This window comes from Ictalurus furcatus, chromosome 5, assembly GCF_023375685.1.
Source record: "Ictalurus furcatus strain D&B chromosome 5, Billie_1.0, whole genome shotgun sequence".
NCBI classification, from domain to species: Eukaryota; Metazoa; Chordata; class Actinopteri; order Siluriformes; family Ictaluridae; genus Ictalurus; species Ictalurus furcatus.
This window is the reverse complement of record NC_071259.1, coordinates 22,459,720-22,479,439: the sequence shown is the minus strand read 5'-3', so window position 1 is coordinate 22,479,439 and position 19,720 is coordinate 22,459,720. Positions and strand designations below refer to the sequence as shown.

The following is a 19,720-nucleotide window of genomic DNA, read 5'->3' as shown; positions in this document are numbered from 1 at the left end:
TTCAAGAACACAAATCCTCTATGGGGCTCTGCCATTTTACTGCTCACTTCCCTAGACCTCTCGTTATGAGCACTAGCCCACTGTCAATATTGCCTCTACTTCCTCTAGCACAGGCTGTCCCGATCATGATAAAGACCCAAATAAAAGCTGGTTATTAGTGTTTGATTTAGGGTTTTAACATGGATGCAGGTGTATCAGATTACAGAAACACACTGAAAAAGCTAAATATCAAAATATGTTCAGGTGTGGAAGAGATTTGATGCATATTGGCTGACAGGAATTTTCCAAAGGCTGTATGAATTAAAATTAAACTGACAGTGAAGGCCATTTGCCCATTACTGCTGGTATATTCACAAGCAGCAATCTCATTAGCTATTTCACCTCTTTTACTAGACAGGAGCATTTGATATAAAAAAAACAAAACAAAAAAAAACACCACATTACAAAACTAAATGGGAAAATCTCTTTCCACTTCTCAATCTATATATACAAGGAAAGATAAACAAACAAACCGATATTTATTTACCACTGTTTCTTAAAATTAAAGAGGTATCTGAATGAGATATTCTGAGCAGCTGACATTTGTATCATGTCCTAAAGCATTTTTCCGCAGGTCACAATGAGGTCTGATTAAAGCGTAGAAGAAAAGAGCCAGACCTATTCAAATCTAGCTGCACTGACATTTCATTTTAAATGTCAAAATAGACTCTTCAACAGTGGGGGGGAAAGGGGGGGGGGGGGTATCAGGTAACCACCACGTATTGGGGGAAAAAATTAAAAATGAAAAAGGCTGACATTATCTCATAAATACTGTGTGATCTCCTAGATAAAGACATTTCAGCTGGCATCAAGAAATTCCCTCTTCATGCTGAATGCAACACCAGGGCTTTGTGTTGTACATGTTCTCATCCATAATACCACCATTTTTAAAAATCCAGAAAATATTCTGCACCGTAGCAGATAATTAAATATACACTGGGTATTCAATCAAGAAATTTTGAAACTCTCTTTTCAGATGTGTATAAATGTTCAATGATAGAGTTTTGTATGAAAATACATACATTTAAATGCCATAGCCTGTTGTCTTTTACTGCCCCCTAACCGACAGAACCAAAACTACATTATTTCACATCTTATTGGGCATTATATGTTTCTTCGCATTTCTTTATTTCAGTGAAGCAGTGTGTGTGTTTGTGCGTGTTTGTGTGTGGGCGCACCATAAAAAAAATGCATACTCAAATGTCATACATCCATATATAGGGATATAGAATCTAAAACCTGAAAAGATAAAGCATGTTATGATTGTTTTCTACTAGGAACATATAGAATTATAGGAAGTCTAATAATACAAACAGGAAATCTAAAACAAAAAAAAACTCAAAAAAAAAAAAACACAAACTCAGAAATATCTAAACTAGTGTACATTTTCCACTCACAGGCAAGTAAGTGGATCCATTAAAACACACACACACACACACACACACACACACACACACACACACACACATTAATGATCCAATCTCTCTAAATGCCAAGTACTGGTAATCCCTGGCTGGAGAGGAATCAAAGAGAAGAAAAGGTTGCCGTTAAACAGTCACAAGCTCTTCACCACCAGATGCCTTTTATTCACACTCTTTTACTCTCCATCTTTCTTTTCTTCCTCTCGGCTTGTCTCTCCAGCTGCGGGAGGGGAAAAAAACAGCAGTGACGGAGAAATCCCTGGGACAGCTCGTCTGGTCACGGACTGTGAAGCCCGATCGGCCGGCCCTATTCTCGCCACCACTTTTCTGGCAAACATTTGCTCTGAGGCTTAGCTCGGGCCGACACTTAGGGTTTGGGAATGCCAATCAGAGGGAGAGAGAGAGAGGGGCCCGGGGACAAATGGAGGCAGGGAAAGGATGCGTTCCCTGGGAGCCACAAGGCAAAGCAAGAGCTTTTGGCAAAGACAAACAACAGGACACTCTGAGACTCTCTCTCCTGCTATTGATATGCACAAGTAGAAAAGCATCGGCTGGTCTTCAGCAAAAAAACAAAAGACCAACAGAGAGAGAAAAGATGGCTCACGGGAGCCTCCATATGTAGCTGTGTGGTGGTGAATAGACATGAGGGCAAAGCTAGGGAATCAGAGAGCTCTGTGTTGCTGTTTTGTTGCTTTTTCACACAGGTCTTTATGGACAGTGACTGTATAAAAAAAAAAAAATCTCCTTCTCAAGAGTAACTTTTTAACATCAACAAAATGTTTAAGTGGAGCATCATGAAACCCTGCTGAGCTTTTCTCTTTTTTAAAACATTTATTTTCCCAGATTTTGTGTGTTATTCTATTTTTTTATTAAAATACAAAAAAATAATAATAATCTCGTTTTCTCTTTTCTCGTTAACATTGAGACTGGAACATAATGTTCCCAAAAGACTAAATCCAGGCAACCACTATCAAAACATCACAAGGCAGTATACACTTTCCTAAGGTGACCACACGATACATGGTTGTAGTCACATGCCGAAAGCCATTACTATCACAAGTAAGTTCTGTACACATGTGTTCTCTCCCACCCCGACACCCTCCAATCCTTATCCTTCTTTCAAGGGGTTTCAAGCTGGAAAGCCTGAAGACTGCTGCACAAGGCTGGAGCAGCCCATTTGATTCTGCTTTGTCCAGCAAGGCCAGGTCCTCCTTTCGGGGCAGGCTGCCCTCCACAGTTGTTGTAATCCAGGCAGCAACACTTAAGGTTCACAGTGGGTGCTCATCAAAACCATCTGCTGGGGGAAGGGGAGCGCTCGCCGCTCACACTTTAATCTCTTCAATTAGCACCATTACAAACCTGTCAAATTGTCTGATTACTGTAATGGTGACCAGCACCATCAAGGCGAGCAAGAGATGCTACGGGTACATAGAGTTTGTTTTAAATCTTATAATGGGACGAACCAACACAGCAAGTGAGAGCGAGAGAACTTGAATATGTGTTGACCCATAATGTCATCAGTAGTGTTTTGCTTGATTGTTTCATACTTCATACAGATAAGAAGTCATTTAATTTATGAATTAAACTATTACAGTATTAAACAAGACATCTTAGATGTATTTAGACAATGCTGCCTACATCTGTTTTCATTTCAGTTAACTTCTTTAAGAATTCTCTACATGGAAAAAAGTAAATCTGAAATTTCTTAATCCCCAAATGGATTTTGTGACAAAAACGTCCACCATATTATCAATATCTTCTTGCCAATTCAACATAAAAACAAACCCAAAACCTGTCTCAAATGAAGTTTAAGAAAACAAATGAACAGCACATATTGTGTGTTTCTTTCTGGTGGCAGTGTGTAGGCCCAACGTGACTCCCCCTGCACAGGAGGGGGCTAAAGCGGGCCGGTCAATCTGTGGGGAGCTTGTTACACTTGACGTAGAGCGTGCTACCTGCTGTGAATAATTAATGGAGGCACTAGCTAAGCGCGGCATGCAGGTTACTGGGGCAGGCTGGGGAGAATTTGAGGGAGCCGAGGGTGGGGTTGTGTATTTGGAATAGAGGCAGTCAGGTTTTGTGCTCCTCACACACCGACTTTAAATACTTCACCGCAGTCTGTTAAATGAAGACTATGAAAGACTGTTGTCCATTCAGATCCAATGTGAGAGGGAAGGGAGTTGATTAGCCATTGGGAATGGGGGTTTTATGGTGCGAATCCACCTCCTCCTCTAAGTAGCAGCTCTGGCAATAGCAGCCACAGTGATGAGTGAAAGGCAAACACAGAACTGGAGTGCTCCAATGTATTGATGAATATTTCATCTGCTTCCAAATCCACTGTTTAATTTCACATCGAGAAATTAAGCATCTCTCTTGCAGCCCTACTCCACAAACACATTCCCACCAAATGTCTCCCCTATAGGCCAATTTGTCCTGTGATCAAACAGCTTTGGGCCATTTAGACAGATCGGGGCTGTGTGGACAGACTAGAGAGGAAAAGCTGACCAGGAGAGAATCTGCTCAGTCTTACCCACATGGCAGGCAGACATACTGTTCAGAACTGCCAAGCCAAACTAGACTCATGTAGGGTTTTATTAGATGGGGAGAGTTCCCACTCGACGTTTGGAACAAATTTGTTATTATTGTTAAAAACAAATGATTTAAGACTGATTCGTCTGTGTGCAACTGTATTATACATTAAGTGACAGCAAGCTAGAGAGGCATATATACACACAAAAGAAAGATCCAGTGTGAAACAGATGTAGAGATCAGAGAGATGTGTGTTGTTCTCTCACCTCCTGGATGGTTCTGCTGCCAGGGAAATTGAGGCTGTACTCTCTCTGCGCTTCCCGGTGGCTGATGATCAGCAGGTAGTTTTGATTTAATGACTCCTGCTGGACGCTGCACAGCAGAGGGGAACAAAAAGAGAGAGAGAAAAAAAAAGTGAAAGTGAGTTAGAGTCAAACAGAGGGACGAGTTAGGGCTCGCATACTACTTCTCCCTGCCGTGAGGAGAGCTTCCCTCCATTTCCCAAGAGCCTGTGTGCTCAGACACGCCCCAGGTACCCTGCAGCTCTTGCAACCTCGCCACCATAACCATGGATACCTGCTGCCTGTCAGCCCCAGCTCAGCAGGGGGTTAAAGAGCTAGGGGGCAATGCTATGCCCCAACACACCTTCATCATCAGGGCCATCTGGAGCACTGCACCATTGTATTGATCCAAGTTAAGAGGCCTAAACACCTCACAAAGTGCCAGAGGGCCAGAAAGTGAGTCATAGATTCATGAGGGACAGTTAGTAAGCTCCAACAGAGGTGGCAGGAGAGCACTTGTCTAATCACAAATGGTGGAGGTCAAGTAGCATTTGGAGCAAACGCCCTGCTTGTGCGCATGAATATGAATCAACATCTTAGAGACGTGGTGGCCAGCTAATCATGGTTCAAACGCAAGCGGCAAACAAGAGGAAAGTCAGGAATTAATGTGTGGCACGCACATTAATTATGCAACCACTGCCTTAATCTGAGGAGCTTTGGACACGCTTATGTTAACAGAGGCTCACATTTACTGTAATGACAGCATATTTACATTGACTAAAACTGTGGAATCAATATGTAAATGTAATGTTTGTTGTAGCTAGCAGGGAAGATTGGAAATTGGCACATTCGGAGGAGCAAATGCATATGTGATGATGCACAGGCTGTGGAGTAAGAGCCAAGCCAGAGCTTTTTCAGACAAAGCCGAAAAACATAATAATACCTGGCTGGAGGATCGGTATTTGGTATCCAATTATGAAGTGTATAGGGTTTAATGGCTGATAAACCCTAAAATTATAACTGCACAGAATAAAAGAAAGAAAATCATCTGACCTTGGAACTTCAGCAAAAAAAAATGTAATTTAATTATAGTACTATTATTTCATTATTGTGAATTTAATCATAAGCACCACAATTGTAACACACAAATTAATTAATTATTTAAATTTAAAAATCTAAAAACTAATTTAGTAATCCAACAGATGTCTACACTTAAGACATTCCTCTAGTCAAGTTTAGATTTTGTATATATTTAATCTAAAGTTGAAGTGTATAAAACATTCCAAACCTACATTTAGTACTGCTTTTCCATGTTAACTATTTTAGGGAGAAAGTAAACTATCCCAGCTCAAACTTAGCAGTAGAATTTACCCACATATTTTTCAGCTGTCATCTATTTCTAATTTTAAAATAATTTAGTTTCATATCTGTGTCCTTATAACATGTTCAGCTTTTAGGTCTTGTGGAATCCCACTTGACCAGATGTGCTGAAGTGTTTCACAGTGAGGGCGAATTTGCATTTATAACTTTTAAGTTTCTAATTTAATATTTCAATATTATGGGATATTGTGTGTAGATTCAGGACATATAATGCAAATATATTACATATTATATTAAATATGAAACCAATTATGTCCATTTCAGTTTCAGGCTGTAACAAAATGTGGAAAAACAAGTGTGTAAAGCCAAGAACAAGAATCTGAGGCTGCATTGGGCACAGGCTCTGGACAGTTGAAAACTGGAAAAAGACCAGACAATGTTTTTCTAATCTTCAACTGTCCAGTTTCGGTGAACTTGTGCCCAATGTAGCCTCAGATTCCTGCTCTTCACGATCTTCCTCTTCTACGTTGAAGCCGTTCTGCATCAAGGTTTGATGTGTTGTCCATTCTGAGATGCTTTTCTGCTCACCGCAGCTGTAAAGAGTTATTTGAGTTACCATAGCCTTCCTGTCAGCTCAAACCAGTCTGGCCATTCAACTCCGAGCTCTCTCATTTTTTTGTGGTGGTGGTGGTAATGAATTGCAGTATCGCAGTCTGTTTTTTTAGGTAACATAGGAGTCATGAATTTAAATTACAGGTGTCCTAATATAATAAAACAACAGATACCTGACAGTCTGTCAGAACTATTTTCCATGGCCATGGTATAATTAGTTATAGACAACAATATGTTCAGTTCTCTTCTCCCAAAAGCTCAAGAAGCAGGTTAATCTGTTCAAGCTTAACAAAGTTCAGCCCTCAGAGCTCCCATCAGCACCTGGTCCTGAAAACCCCCACCACCACACGACGTACTCTTAGCTCCTCACAGACCACGCTGGAAATAAAAATGTCACTGGCTGTTATAGACAGAAAACAAGCCTCTGTGTAAATGAGGAGCAGTCTTAACAGATTTTATTTACAGATTAAAAGTGGAGCCACCATCAGTGCATAGAGTACCACACAGGAATTGACTTCATAAAGCCTATGTCTCTCATTTCGCTTCTTCACAAAACACAGTCGGACTCTGGTAACAGTTACGTAAAGATACAAACATATCTTTCATCTTATTTCATCTCAAGCTACCTCCTAAATGTATTATATTGCTTCCGTTGTTGTAATAAAACAAGTCCACGTACTAACTGTTATTAAACAGTTTTTTTTTTTGCCAGACCACCAGATTGCTCAGCCCTCCCATTCTCAGCAGAGATCAGAGTTTAAAAATTGAGAAATACCAAATGTTCAATGGCCCATTTGTATTGGAAAAATCTGGAGTTCAAATTAAAATAACCTTAGACACACACATCATCTGGAGGCAACAGAAATAGATGATTTGCTTTAAATTATTCAGCAGGCTCGATTATTCATGCTGGAGATTAACGCTTTGGATAATGCTCCATTTTTTGATATGGGAAAGGGAGGTGCATGTTAGCATGGGCGGGTGTGTTCATTATGCTTGGCTCTTCACTGGATTTCTGTAACTACCTTGGACAGAGTCTCTCCTGAAAGTCTCACAGCCGGTGCTTTATTTGCATTCAAACAGAGGAGAGAAATGAGCAGGCTCAGAGATGCGCGGATATGTTTGATTAATCTGTTTGGTGACGGCGGACCGAGATGTGCTTTGCGGTAATTGCCTACAGTGGCTTTTATTTGTTAAGTAATGTCCCATTTTCACAGCCTGCACCCAATTATAACAGCGAGATGCTGCTCGTGATGATGAACTCTAAACAAGCTGAAAGAGTAACGGCTAATTTGCATGCCGTTACTGTGGATGCGACTGTGGATGCTTAATGCTGCGCGTGCCGGAATTTCATATTAGCAAACATATTCGAACTCATCGACACTTTTTAAGGACGTGACTTTTCAAGGGTCTACAAGGTATTATCCGAAACACTGCCAGGTAGCGAAGAAAGGCAGTCGACAACCAGGTTTTGGGTTTAAGCTCCAGCTGCGCCATCTGCTGCCCATGGCCAGACACCCAGGAAGAGGAGGAAGGACTGATCTGTGTTCACATAAATCTTGATAACAGACAGTGCTACTCATAATGTTGCAGTATTGACTATTCACAGTATTGTTTGAGTGTTTTATGGCACTAGACACCGGTGTAGTAGTTCAAATGTTTGCTAGGGCATTAGATAAGAAGGAAGAAAGAGTAATACATAAAAATAAATAAATAACATGCTATTTACATTCAGATTGTGCTGACAAAACAGATTTCACTTAATTACCTTAGTCTTTGGTAGTCACCCTTTCCCAATTATAAGTAGCTACAACATGATAAAAAGGGAGAAGTTTTTTTGATATGAAATTGATTGTTAAATTTGTGAAAGATGGCCCAAACCGCAACCTAGATCTAATTTTTATGGCATTTACACACACAAAAATGTGATCGGCAAGAAGGTTATTGAATCATTTTTAATGAATATGTAAAAATTATATTATATATATATATATATATATATATATATATATATATATATATATATATATATATATATATATATATATATTTTAATCTACCGAAAGTATATAAATATTACTTTTGCAAACACTAGATCTAAGACTTGCGCCATCTTTGGCTCAAATTTATATTATGCAGGAATTTTTGTGCTCCCTATGGAGGGTATAACAGGATGGTGTACACCATTTATAGTCCACTACACAACTAACAGAAGGCCATTTGGGTTTAAAACATAGAAAAGCACAAACTGTAATTTTGAGTAAAACTCAAAAAATTTGAGTAAAACTACTCCCTGTTTAATCTATTCATTTATTCAAAACGTTTCTTAAGTAAATTAAGATTTTTCAACACATTTACACAAAACGTCGGACTGCGGTGGTCACCTTGTATAAAACCGATTGCTACCAAACTGTTCTATATCAAGTCCTCCTCAACTCATCCTCATTGATGCTCCTTGTCATGTTTATTGCAACGGTCTCTACAGCACTGATCAATTTGGAGACTTAGAGCTAACAATAGTTTGTTCGGTTGCTGCACTGCCGTTATTAAGCAGATATAATCACAGCAATAAATATATGATTAAAGCTGCAGCCACAGGAGTGTTACAGCCCAGCCCAGCACAACACCCATGACTCATCACAGACACTCACTCGGTCATAACCGGTTAGTGCCCACAGCTGCAGGTGCTGGTCCGGTGCAGAAGCAGGGGCAGAGCTCTTTCACAGCTCCAGAGGAACAACTCGCGGTCTCTCTATCTGGGTGTGACAGTTATTTATAATGGCAGCTAACAGCTTGCCTGCTCACTCGGCTGGAGGTCCTCTCCTCACTGCACCCCAAGGCAACACGCTTACTGGTAACAACAGGGCCACTTACACATCCAACGCCTATGCGCACGCGCACACACATTCTCTCCATATATCCGAGATCCCAACTTGACTCCACAAAAATAGTGTGTAGGAGATAATGAAGACCTATATCTTGCACAATGTCCAAAATGTTGGAACAGGAAGCATTAAAACCTTAAACTAATAACATTTAACAGTACTAACACTGAACATATTTTATTTTAACAGGGCATAGTTGTGGAAAATGCTTATACTTTTTTACCCTTAAAATATATTGATGGCACTCGCTCTACAACAGAATAATAATTTAGGAATTACAATTGGTGACATTTTTTTTGTTCCTGGGTAGTAAGTGTTATTTCCAAATGACTATTACTCCCCCCAGTTCCCCTATACAAAAATGGCTATTACTCCCCCCAGTTCCCCTATACGAAAATGGCTATTACTCCCCCCAGATCCCCTATACGAAAATGGCTATTACTCCCCCCCAATTCCCCTATACGAAAATGGCTATTACTCCCCCCAATTCCCCTATACGAAAATGGCTATTACTCCCCCCAATTCCCCTACACGAAAATGCTATTTACCCCCCCCCCCATACGAAAATGGCTATTACTTCCCCCAATTACCCTATACGAAAATGGCCATTATTCCCCTCAAACACTGCTTTTGTGATCAGAACATTGCTATTTTGCAATTTACCTATTTTCATTAAGAAAACAGGTGAATATCAGTCCATACAGTTTTTCTGTGATTGTTGTTGCCAAAAACGCTTGATTTTGCTGCGTTTTTTTTTTGTTTGTTTGTTTTTTTTCGCGGAAAGCTACTTGAAGTGGTGAAATGGCAAGTGCATAAAATTGTCTTTCGCAGTGATGTTTGTTGGTAAACGAGAGCTTTTAGCTGTACTCATATTCGACGCATGTGAATCGAAGCAGGCTTTGACTGAATGCGCGTTGTGATGTCACATGAATGCGTCTTGGCCCAAATCTGCAGAAAATCTGAGGTAACTTTGAGAAATTGCAAGCTTCTCTGAATATTGTGCCGTTTGCTTAATTTTCTGCGATCTCAAAATCGTGAAATCCTGGAGGGACTGGAATATGCATCTTTTCCTGTCAATGTCAGGAGCAAAAAACAGGTACATTTCAAAACGTATTGTCGGGAACAATATAACGAGAACATGACGGGAGACTTACAATATAATATAATCGTAAATCTAAAAAAAAAAAAAAAAAACTACTCATTTCTAAATCTTTTGCGGTCATTTTTGTATAATTTGTATAAATACACGTTCATTTTGATTCAGATGTTGTTTTCTTCCTGACTTTATGTGAACGAAAAGACACAAATTCGCCCGGTTTCTCAATAAAAAATAGGTATGTTTCAAAACACCAATGTCCTGGTCACAAAAGCAAAGTTTTAGGGGAATAATAGCCTTTTCTGTACTTTTGAATCATAAGTAATTAGAAAACAACACTTACTACCCAGGAACAAAAAATGTGTTACATAACGTTATTTGGCATTGAGGATTACTTTAAATTGCTTCGTGTCACAGTGATCTGAGGTGTTTCTACTGACTATTAAACTTGGGTATCAAAAACAGTGAAAAACAGACACGGACCTCTAAGGGTTAAGTTACTTCAGTCTTATCCTTAAAATGTTATTAGTATAACACATAACTAATATTCTATGCAACAACTACTTTTCTAGAATATAATTCCAATTTTACTTAATTCTGGTGAATTTAAGTTCAAACATTCAAACACAATCTCATGTGTAAATCTAAATGTCCAGATTTAACAAGCAACTAACAACCAGCCACTAATAAAGACTACACTTATGGTACAGCAGCACAAAATTCTGATCCTGATGGTTCAAGTTACAACAACATCAGAATCTAATCAAATGTTTAACACCTGACAAACGAGGCAGAATATGTGAACATGACTCGCTGACATGTTTTTGAACACGGCATGATTATCAAAACATTATGGTTAGAGCGCATTATTAACTTTTCCTCTCGTGTCTGTTCACACGTCGGAGTACAGTGTCCACACAAGTCGACAGAGACGCCAGTTTACACATAGCCACATGTCGCTACATCGACCACCGTCTCCCGCTGGGACTAACAGCAGCGCTAATCAACACAGATAATTAAACAGACACACGCATACACAAAACACACACCCACAAATCTGATGTCCTTCTCACACCCTTGCTCATGCTCCTTTAAGTGGCTGGAGGGTTTAAGACACTACTCACTATTTTCAGCTTGCAAATATTATTATTATTATTACAGCATGCCCTCTCATGTTTTATTCCTATTATCCCACAATTTGCCAATGATTCCATTGTTTTCTTTATTTTTATACATTTCATTTATATAACTTAAAATTTTTATAAAACTACATTGCTACCATCTGTAACAAAACATTTTGTAGATTTTTGGTTTACAAGTATATAACAACAGGTACATATTATTATTATAAATATACACTATACAGCTTAAAGCACATGAAAAAAAATCAAACCTATTGTGATTTTCAACAGTCCTACATGAGAAAGATACTTTTGTCAGATTCTTTTTATTTTATTAGGTATGAAAGCCACATTTAAATTTGTTTTTTTTTTTAATCACATTTAGCAAAAGTAATAATCTCCACAAGCAGACGCTATTAACACACGAGTACTTTTGCATGTGTGCATTACTGTAATGAAGAAACCTGATATGAACCAGCAGGATATTATGAATGTATGCTTGTTTACATTCTAATATACAATTAAACCATGCCAATATTAAAACCATATTAAAACCAAACTCCATATGTCAGTTAGGTCATAGAGATATTACAGTGTATAAACAGTGGGCACCAATAATCTGAGACCACACTTAAATTTGCTTAAATTTAAATAGTAACCTCGAAATTGTGCAACATCTTGTATACTGAACAGACTAGATTTTGTACAATTTCAAGGTCACTATTTAAATTTAAGCAATTTTGTGATACTGAACATGTTAACTCCTTTGTAGAAATGGTCAGACTTTCCACGAGTCTTACCTCCTCCATTCAAGCAGTGTTCAGACGACATGCCGATGGTTTTGATTTAACATAGATCATCAGGTTTAACACAAACTTGGGGAGTCCATGCCAGCTCGGGTGCTCACTGTCATTAACGCAAACAATGGATGTACTAATAAGAAATTCATGTAAATATTTCTGAGTCGACTTTTCAATCAAGTTATTGCTGATAATCTCGTTTGTAATGAAAACATTTGTTATATTGAAAAAGAATGCCAAACAGAAGCATTTTCACACACACACACACACACTGTAACACGTTTTAGCTAAATGTCTTCCAAAATAGTACATTTTTATAGCATATCTCAGTTTATATTATATTCGTCATATAGCATGTCTTAGTTTATATTATTATTCTTTTTTTTCCCTCAGATATCCTTTAAGAACGACTTTGACAAAAGAGGAACATATTGAAATCATTCTCATGGCTGGATCAGGAAGCTGTCTCAAGGTTACGATGGACTTGCACAGGAAACAGGACAAACACATCACACAGGAAACTGTTGCCAAACTTATTAACAAGTTCAAAAAGACTGGAAGTGTTACGACCAACGGAGAAATGGACGTCCAGGAACATCCACTGACGAAGGCACAACCGATGTGGTGCTGGCAAACAAAGTCCCCTATATATGAAGACTTTTGGGACGCCCTGTATATGTATATATGATAACAGAGTTGCTTTGCATTAATGACTCTGTGTGTCCTTGTTTCATTAAGGGTCAGAAATTCCAAGAAATATCTACATAGCTGACAGTTGTGACAGAGCAACTTTTCTTTGGCTTTTGTCCCAGTTAAACACAAACGTGACTCAGAATAACCGCTGGTTCTGTTCCACGTCCTATTGCAGAATGAATCACAGAAGTATTAACTGATGCAACACTGACTGTCTCTTGCATGAACATGGACAGAGATTGTGCACTATGTGTCAGTACAGCGCGCACTATGTGACTGATAATCACTGCAAAAAAAAAACAAAAAAACGTTTCCAGCACAGTCAATTTTTCTCTTCTCTTACAAAACCAACATGACTTCAGCTCATGTGTGCTACACTTCATTAAATACAATAAAATAGGATTAGAGGATAAGAAGATAAGTTATTGCTTATAAGTGTTCAGATCCTTTAAACTGAGCATGCAGTGCCATCTAGTGTTACATAAGTTGCCATTCAACATCCCTTGCCTACAAAAGCACACTAGTAACTTGACACTTTCTAATGAGCTTCTAATGAACTAATTATTTCATAGGACAAGATAAGCAGCTAACATGACTGAAAGGAGTCAACAGCTTAATCATGAATGTCTAGTTCATGGCAAAAATAAGGAACATCATTTTGAACTGCTTTTACAGCAGCGCTTTCAGTTATCACTTTTCTTTAGCATCCACTGAAATACTTTGCTGGGACTGCCAAATGATGAACCCTAAACTAGATCCAAAAAAAAAAAACTAAATCAAATGAAATAATCATTGGATCAAAACATTTGTCTGTCAAACTGGAAAAAGGAGGGCTGTCTCTCCAAAAACCACGGGATGAGCATAATAAAGCTATAAGACACTCGACAAGCATTGTGTAATCGGTCTATATGAATTGTATTGATGCAGAATGTCCCGTTTCGTTCACTGCGCTCTATAGATTTGTCATTCACTTTTAAAAGACTTTTCTGTTCAAACTGAACTCCATCAATCGATTTGTTCCCATTTTCCATTAATAAGGAGTCTGTTGTTATAGCGAAGACCTAAGGAGAATTGATGTCTCCTGTTTGTTTTAAGACATGATGTTTAACAGCTTTAGTTAGTAACACCCTCTCTACAAATCCAGATGATTTATGCAAGAGAGTGGGTCACCAATCGACTGGCAAATGTTTCTGGAAAGACATGACAGCATTTTTTTTTTTTTTTTTTTTTTTAAACTGTGTACATCTACACAAAGTCTGAATGAATCTAGGGTCCAAAATATCCTGATCTAGAAAAGTGGACTATAGGTTTTGGTGTAAAATTTTGTTATGGCAAGTAGAATTAATAAAAAGGTTAGCATTAGTGCCTAAAGCAACAATATGCCTTTACTTCACCCCATTTCTTCAAGTGAGTTTTTATCAAACAAAAACAATAATGTTTATAACGTACTCTGCTGCGACATACAGGAAAATGCACTGAAGGGTACAAAATATACTGCATATTATCCAAGAAAATATACTTTTTTTTTTCTTTTTCTACACAAACCTTAGATTCATTGTGATTCAACAATCATAACTTTCCATATAAATAATTGTAGTCAAAACAACAGTTATTCTCAATTATTTTCTTAATGTATTAATATATGTAATTATTAAATGTAATGTAAATACTTTATATAGCCTTAATGTAAATTTCTTAAAACTGGGGTTGTAGATGAGCGGATACAGTACAATAATAGTGTAGCTACATTAGAAAAGTCCATTATTTTCTCACATAAATAATCTGTTTAAAGGAGTTATTGTCCGGTACGCCATGTGTTCATTTCAGCAAAATGTTTTCATATTAAAGTTATGTTGTTAACTTACTCTCATGTTTAGGCAGATAATTGGGTAATTATGTGCAGTATTATACTACGACAATATGTATATTACTTTTTTTTATTTTTTTAAATTCATAAATCACACTAATCCTACATCAAGTACGCAACACAGTTTTTCTAAAGCTTATGCCACATGCTGGAATGTCAGGAACTTTAAAGACTTGCTCCCCATTTTGCCCCTCCTTGGGACAGCAGAAGAGCTGTAGTTTGGAGTCCTAGTGGTATCTCTAAACAATTCCCACTGTTTCACTTGTGGCTGTTACATAACTATGATAAATACCCAGTCACGCATGTACATACCTGCTCTGGCTGCTGCTGGCAGAGGGAGCAATGTCTGGGGTCAATACATACAGGCTGTTGTTCTTGGGCAGGTGTAAACTCCTCAGTACCGTCTAAAAGGGCAAAAAGTAAACCTAAATCACTAAGAACATACAGGAGAGTAATCCCAGTTAAACAGAAACAGTGTTATAAGAGTGGGGCGGTAAAGATTCTTAGGCACTAACTAGATCAGTATTAAAATAAGGCTTTAGCTCAGCTGAGTCAGTGGTTTTAATCTTCACCTGAAAAACAGGTTTGATATGTTTCTAACGAGTTGTGACCACAACTTATGACATTAATTTTATGTTAAAGAAACTCACGCTGTCAGAGACATCTGCACCCTTCCAGCCTTTTAACTGCATTTTGGACACAGGAATCTGAAGCTCTGTCTCCAAAAACGTTTTGATATCTCCTGGAAAAAAGGAAATACGTGTTAAGTTCAACTCAACCTCACAATGAATTACACAGCGCAACCAGAAGGGGGCAGAAACAACCTTCACATATGAGCTTGATACAACAAAACTGAGTACGGGGAATAGATGACTCCAGTTCTAGATATCCAAAGCACTATAGATACAACAGTATTACCAATGACAATATAACCGTTATAATATGGTTATTTTTCAGGTTATACACAGTTCAGCTTTATTTAGGATCAATATGTGGTCTTCAACTGTGCAAAAGATTCACTTTATGATTAAATGCTGGGTTGACTTTTTTGGTTTCAACTTCTGTCATTGACAAGTCTTTCTATTTTCATGTTTTTCTATTTCAACGGTTTACTACGTTACCGCAATGCTTTTCGACTGCCAACTGTATCTGTGGGAATTGAGCTGCATTCGACTCGAGGTCACAACTTATAATTCCCAACCTCCAACAGGAAAAGCCAAAGAAAACGTTCCCTTTACTTTAAATACCTACCTATCAAATTGTAGTAGGCATTTAGGTGGCATTTAGTCGGCATTGACTAGGAGCGCCTTCCCAGTTTTTATGGAGTGATGTCAAATCAACATAGCTGAAGTAAACAAAGTAAGGATCTGTTGTAATAGATTTGATTGTTTTATGTGTTTTACAAGTAATTGATTGTTAGATTATTTTGTGGGGTTTTTTTGTTGCTTAAACTGTCATCTTATTGAACGGTTGTGATATTTTATATATCGTCAATAACTGCACCTTAACGTGTTATAGGGGGAGATTCCATGGTCACCATGGGTGGGTGGGAAGGAACTTAAAAAGATTGCTCAGTGGGTTACAACTTTATTTTATACCAGTGTATCATTCTACATTAATATTGTTTGCAATGTTAAAATAAAAATCTGAAGAAAAAAAAAAGTAAACAAAGTAGCATTTCTTGCCTTTACATGAGTCATGCTGTATATGCAAATACCTGTTAGATCAAGCAGCATATTATCTTGTTACATCTAAAACACTGACTATACAGTTTGCTCAGTGGTGGCTGGTGGTTGTTAAAATAATAGAAAAACTGCACCAAGACAGTTAAAAGAACCTTTTTTTTCCACTCCCTGACTTTTCAATTAAAATCTTGGTCTGTCCTCTTGTTTAATTTTCAGTCTCTCCTCATAAGTAAGAGCATTAAAACTATTTTTCTAAACTCATATCAACATTAGCAGTGTATGCCATTTCATGCCAAAAAGCAGCTAAAGAAGGAAGTGACAGCTAGCTAGCTAGACTCATTAACAAGAAACTTCAGAAATGAATGCAAAAATTCAAACAAAACTTCATATTTACAGCGCATTTACAATCTTTTTTTATGTATATGGATAAGTATATGTTTAAGTATGAGATGTTAAGTCATTCCTGATTTACTGATTGACAGGTGGTTATGAGGGCCTTCCCCTTTGACAGAACGCCCCGCCCACACTCCCATTCACTCCCAGTGCAGCCGTGGGTCCTGGAGGGACTCAAAATGACACGTTAAAAGCCTGATGTCCAATAAGCATTAATCTTTCATCCCAGTAAACGACTGTTTACGCAAACATGTAACAAACACCAAGAGACACACAATAACTGTATTTAGTGGTATTTCAGGGGCTTCGAAGAAGATTTGCACACAGTTAAATGAGCGAACATGAATAGCAAGAATGAATGAATAGCAAGCAAACGATTTTGATTGACACTGTTTAACACGCACAATTTTACAGTTAAAGTTATATACATAAAATCAAAGCTATCTAAATAAGCGCATGCATTTGATGTTTTTCCTTTTAAATGGAATTCATCAATGCATTTGCCTGAAACGAACTGAAATAGCAGCTCAGCAGGCATTATCGCAGCTCTCTGACTCTAGTCAGTAGCAGAATGACTGAACCTTGCTGAAGCTGCTCCAATTCAGAGAAATACAAACACACACACACAAAATGCACCACTAAGAATTTTCACAACACGTGCCTCCATGCCCTTGATGAAAAGAAAAAAATAAAGCCGCATTAGCCAAATACCATGGTGCATCGTATTACTCCTCTGAGAGAATTGCAAATGTGAAACCCGAATGAAAACTTTAGGTTTGCAAGATAAAGAAGACATCAAGAATGAATCCATAGGCATTTGATTTAAATATGTGTGGTCACCACCATGCTTAGATTACAGGCAGGGAAATGTTAACATTGCAAGATTACGACCTTTTTTGTCTGAATAGACCAAAAATCACGCATCAGCTTGCATGATAAGTAGGTTAAACAGTAGATAATACTAAATAACAGCCAATCCCACACCAGCCTCTCTTTTTACTTAACTAGCAACATGACTAGCATTACCATTATTCAATTACCAGTAATCAAGAATATAATCCACAGATTAGTCGGTTACTGAAATAAACACCCTGTATATATTTCAAAGGGGGAATCGCATACTAGGTTAATTAGGACCCAAGAGTTGAGACTACTCAGAAAAACCACACTGTATTTATGTGATTTCTGAGAAGTAAAATTCATTGTAAGTGCAGGAAGCTCTTAAGAACCTGAAAGTATTACAGGGTGTGTGGGCAACAAAAACAAAACATGGGCTACGATATTATATTGTGAAATTAGAAATAAGAGAGGAAACGAATTTTTACAGAAGTTATAAAATAATTCCTAGAACAAAGAAAATGGGTCATATCAAAATATGTATAGATGCTGTTAACAAAGGTACATTTGGAATGAAAATCAGTACAAATAAAGATACAGATGTGAAAATAAAGATTTTCTGTTATATTGTGTGATTTTATGTATACACACACACACACACACACACATATACACACACACACACACATATACACACACACATACACACACACATACACACACACATACACACGCACACACACACGCACACACACACGCACACACACACGCACACACACACACACGCACACACACACGCACACACACACATACACACACACATACACACACATACACACACATACACACACATACACACAAATACACACAAATACACACACCCCCATCGCCCACTACGGACAATCAGCCTACAGTGCATGTTTTTCGACTGGGGGAGGAAACCGGAGTGCCCGGAGGAAACCCCTGAAGCATGGATAGAACATGCAAACTCCATGCATGCAGGGCGAAGGCGGGATTTGTGCCCCCAGCCCCGGAGGGGTGAGGCAAACATACTAACCTCTAAGCCACTATGCATCAGTTTGTGTGCGTGTGTGTGTGCACATACCCATACTCACCCACTATGCTAGTATCCTCTAATACCACATCTACTGAGCGTGTGCGGTACTCTACGCGGAAGTTGAGCATGCGTGGCTGCCGCTCGACAATTTGCCGGGAGGGCAGGACAGGGCAGAAAGCAGAGGAAGAAGATGACGGCGGTGAGGATGATGACAAAATGGCTGACGGTTCTGTTGCTGCTGACTGGCTGTCAGCTCCTAACGGGCTCGTTGGAGAGCCCTCACTGCTGAAATTGCTGCAGATGACACAAGTCACACCTATTACTTCAACGAGGAAGACATTTGTAAAAAGACACATTCATTAAAATAAATAAATAAATAAATAAATAAATAAATAGAAATTTAAAAAACAGCCTATAAATCCCTTATATTCCCCTACACTCACTAAGCTCTGTATTAAGGACACCTGTACACCTGCTCATTCATGCAACTGTCCAATCGGTTAGTTAAGCAGCTAAATAGGGCAATTAATAAAGACTAGGAAAAAAATATATGTTTTAATGCATCGACTGTATTTTACATTTCTAATACAAATATTTCCCTACATCTCTAAAATACAGCGAAAAAAAGATTATTCTGGGTGTTCCCCTTATTTGGTTTGTCATTAGGCAGAAACGTCACAAACGGACAATCGGAAAGAGGGAAGAGGTATTTGAACAGTACAAGACAGGAGAAAACCACCCTGCCTCTGTCCCCAACTTCACAATGGCAGCAACACAACTATCCAAACAGTATCCAAAGTCAATGTAAACAAGCTTTACTGGAGGGATAATATGTGCTGGGCTCAACAGAAGCTCAATTGTTTAACATAGAGGAAATCTCTTTCTCTGCTTTTTTTTTTATTATTCCTTTCTATTCACACTGCTTGTGTCTGGAGACACAAAACAGCTTTTTCTGCCTCTCTCTTGATGGCTGATGGTAGAATTCCCCCAAGCCCCCATCCCCCTGTAGCAGTAAATAATGTCTTTTCTGTGGCAGCGGGTAGGACAAAAGCTCTTCTCTTCTCTTCTAGGGTCAGCACATATC

The 19,720-nt window shown here is 38.4% G+C and overlaps 1 protein-coding gene across 1 annotated transcript in view; it reads right to left on the bottom strand.

Annotated features, from left to right (window-relative positions):
- The window catches only part of faf1 (Fas (TNFRSF6) associated factor 1), a 76,122-nt gene that overhangs the window by 38,395 nt on the left and 18,007 nt on the right, over window positions 1-19,720 (bottom strand). The window contains exons 5-8 of the mRNA XM_053625298.1: window positions 18,695-18,930; window positions 15,315-15,406; window positions 14,977-15,068; window positions 4,256-4,361 (exon numbers count right to left, since the gene is read on the bottom strand). Coding sequence (XP_053481273.1) covers window positions 4,256-4,361; window positions 14,977-15,068; window positions 15,315-15,406; window positions 18,695-18,930 — 526 coding nt within the window. The remainder of the gene's footprint in view (window positions 1-4,255; window positions 4,362-14,976; window positions 15,069-15,314; window positions 15,407-18,694; window positions 18,931-19,720) is intronic.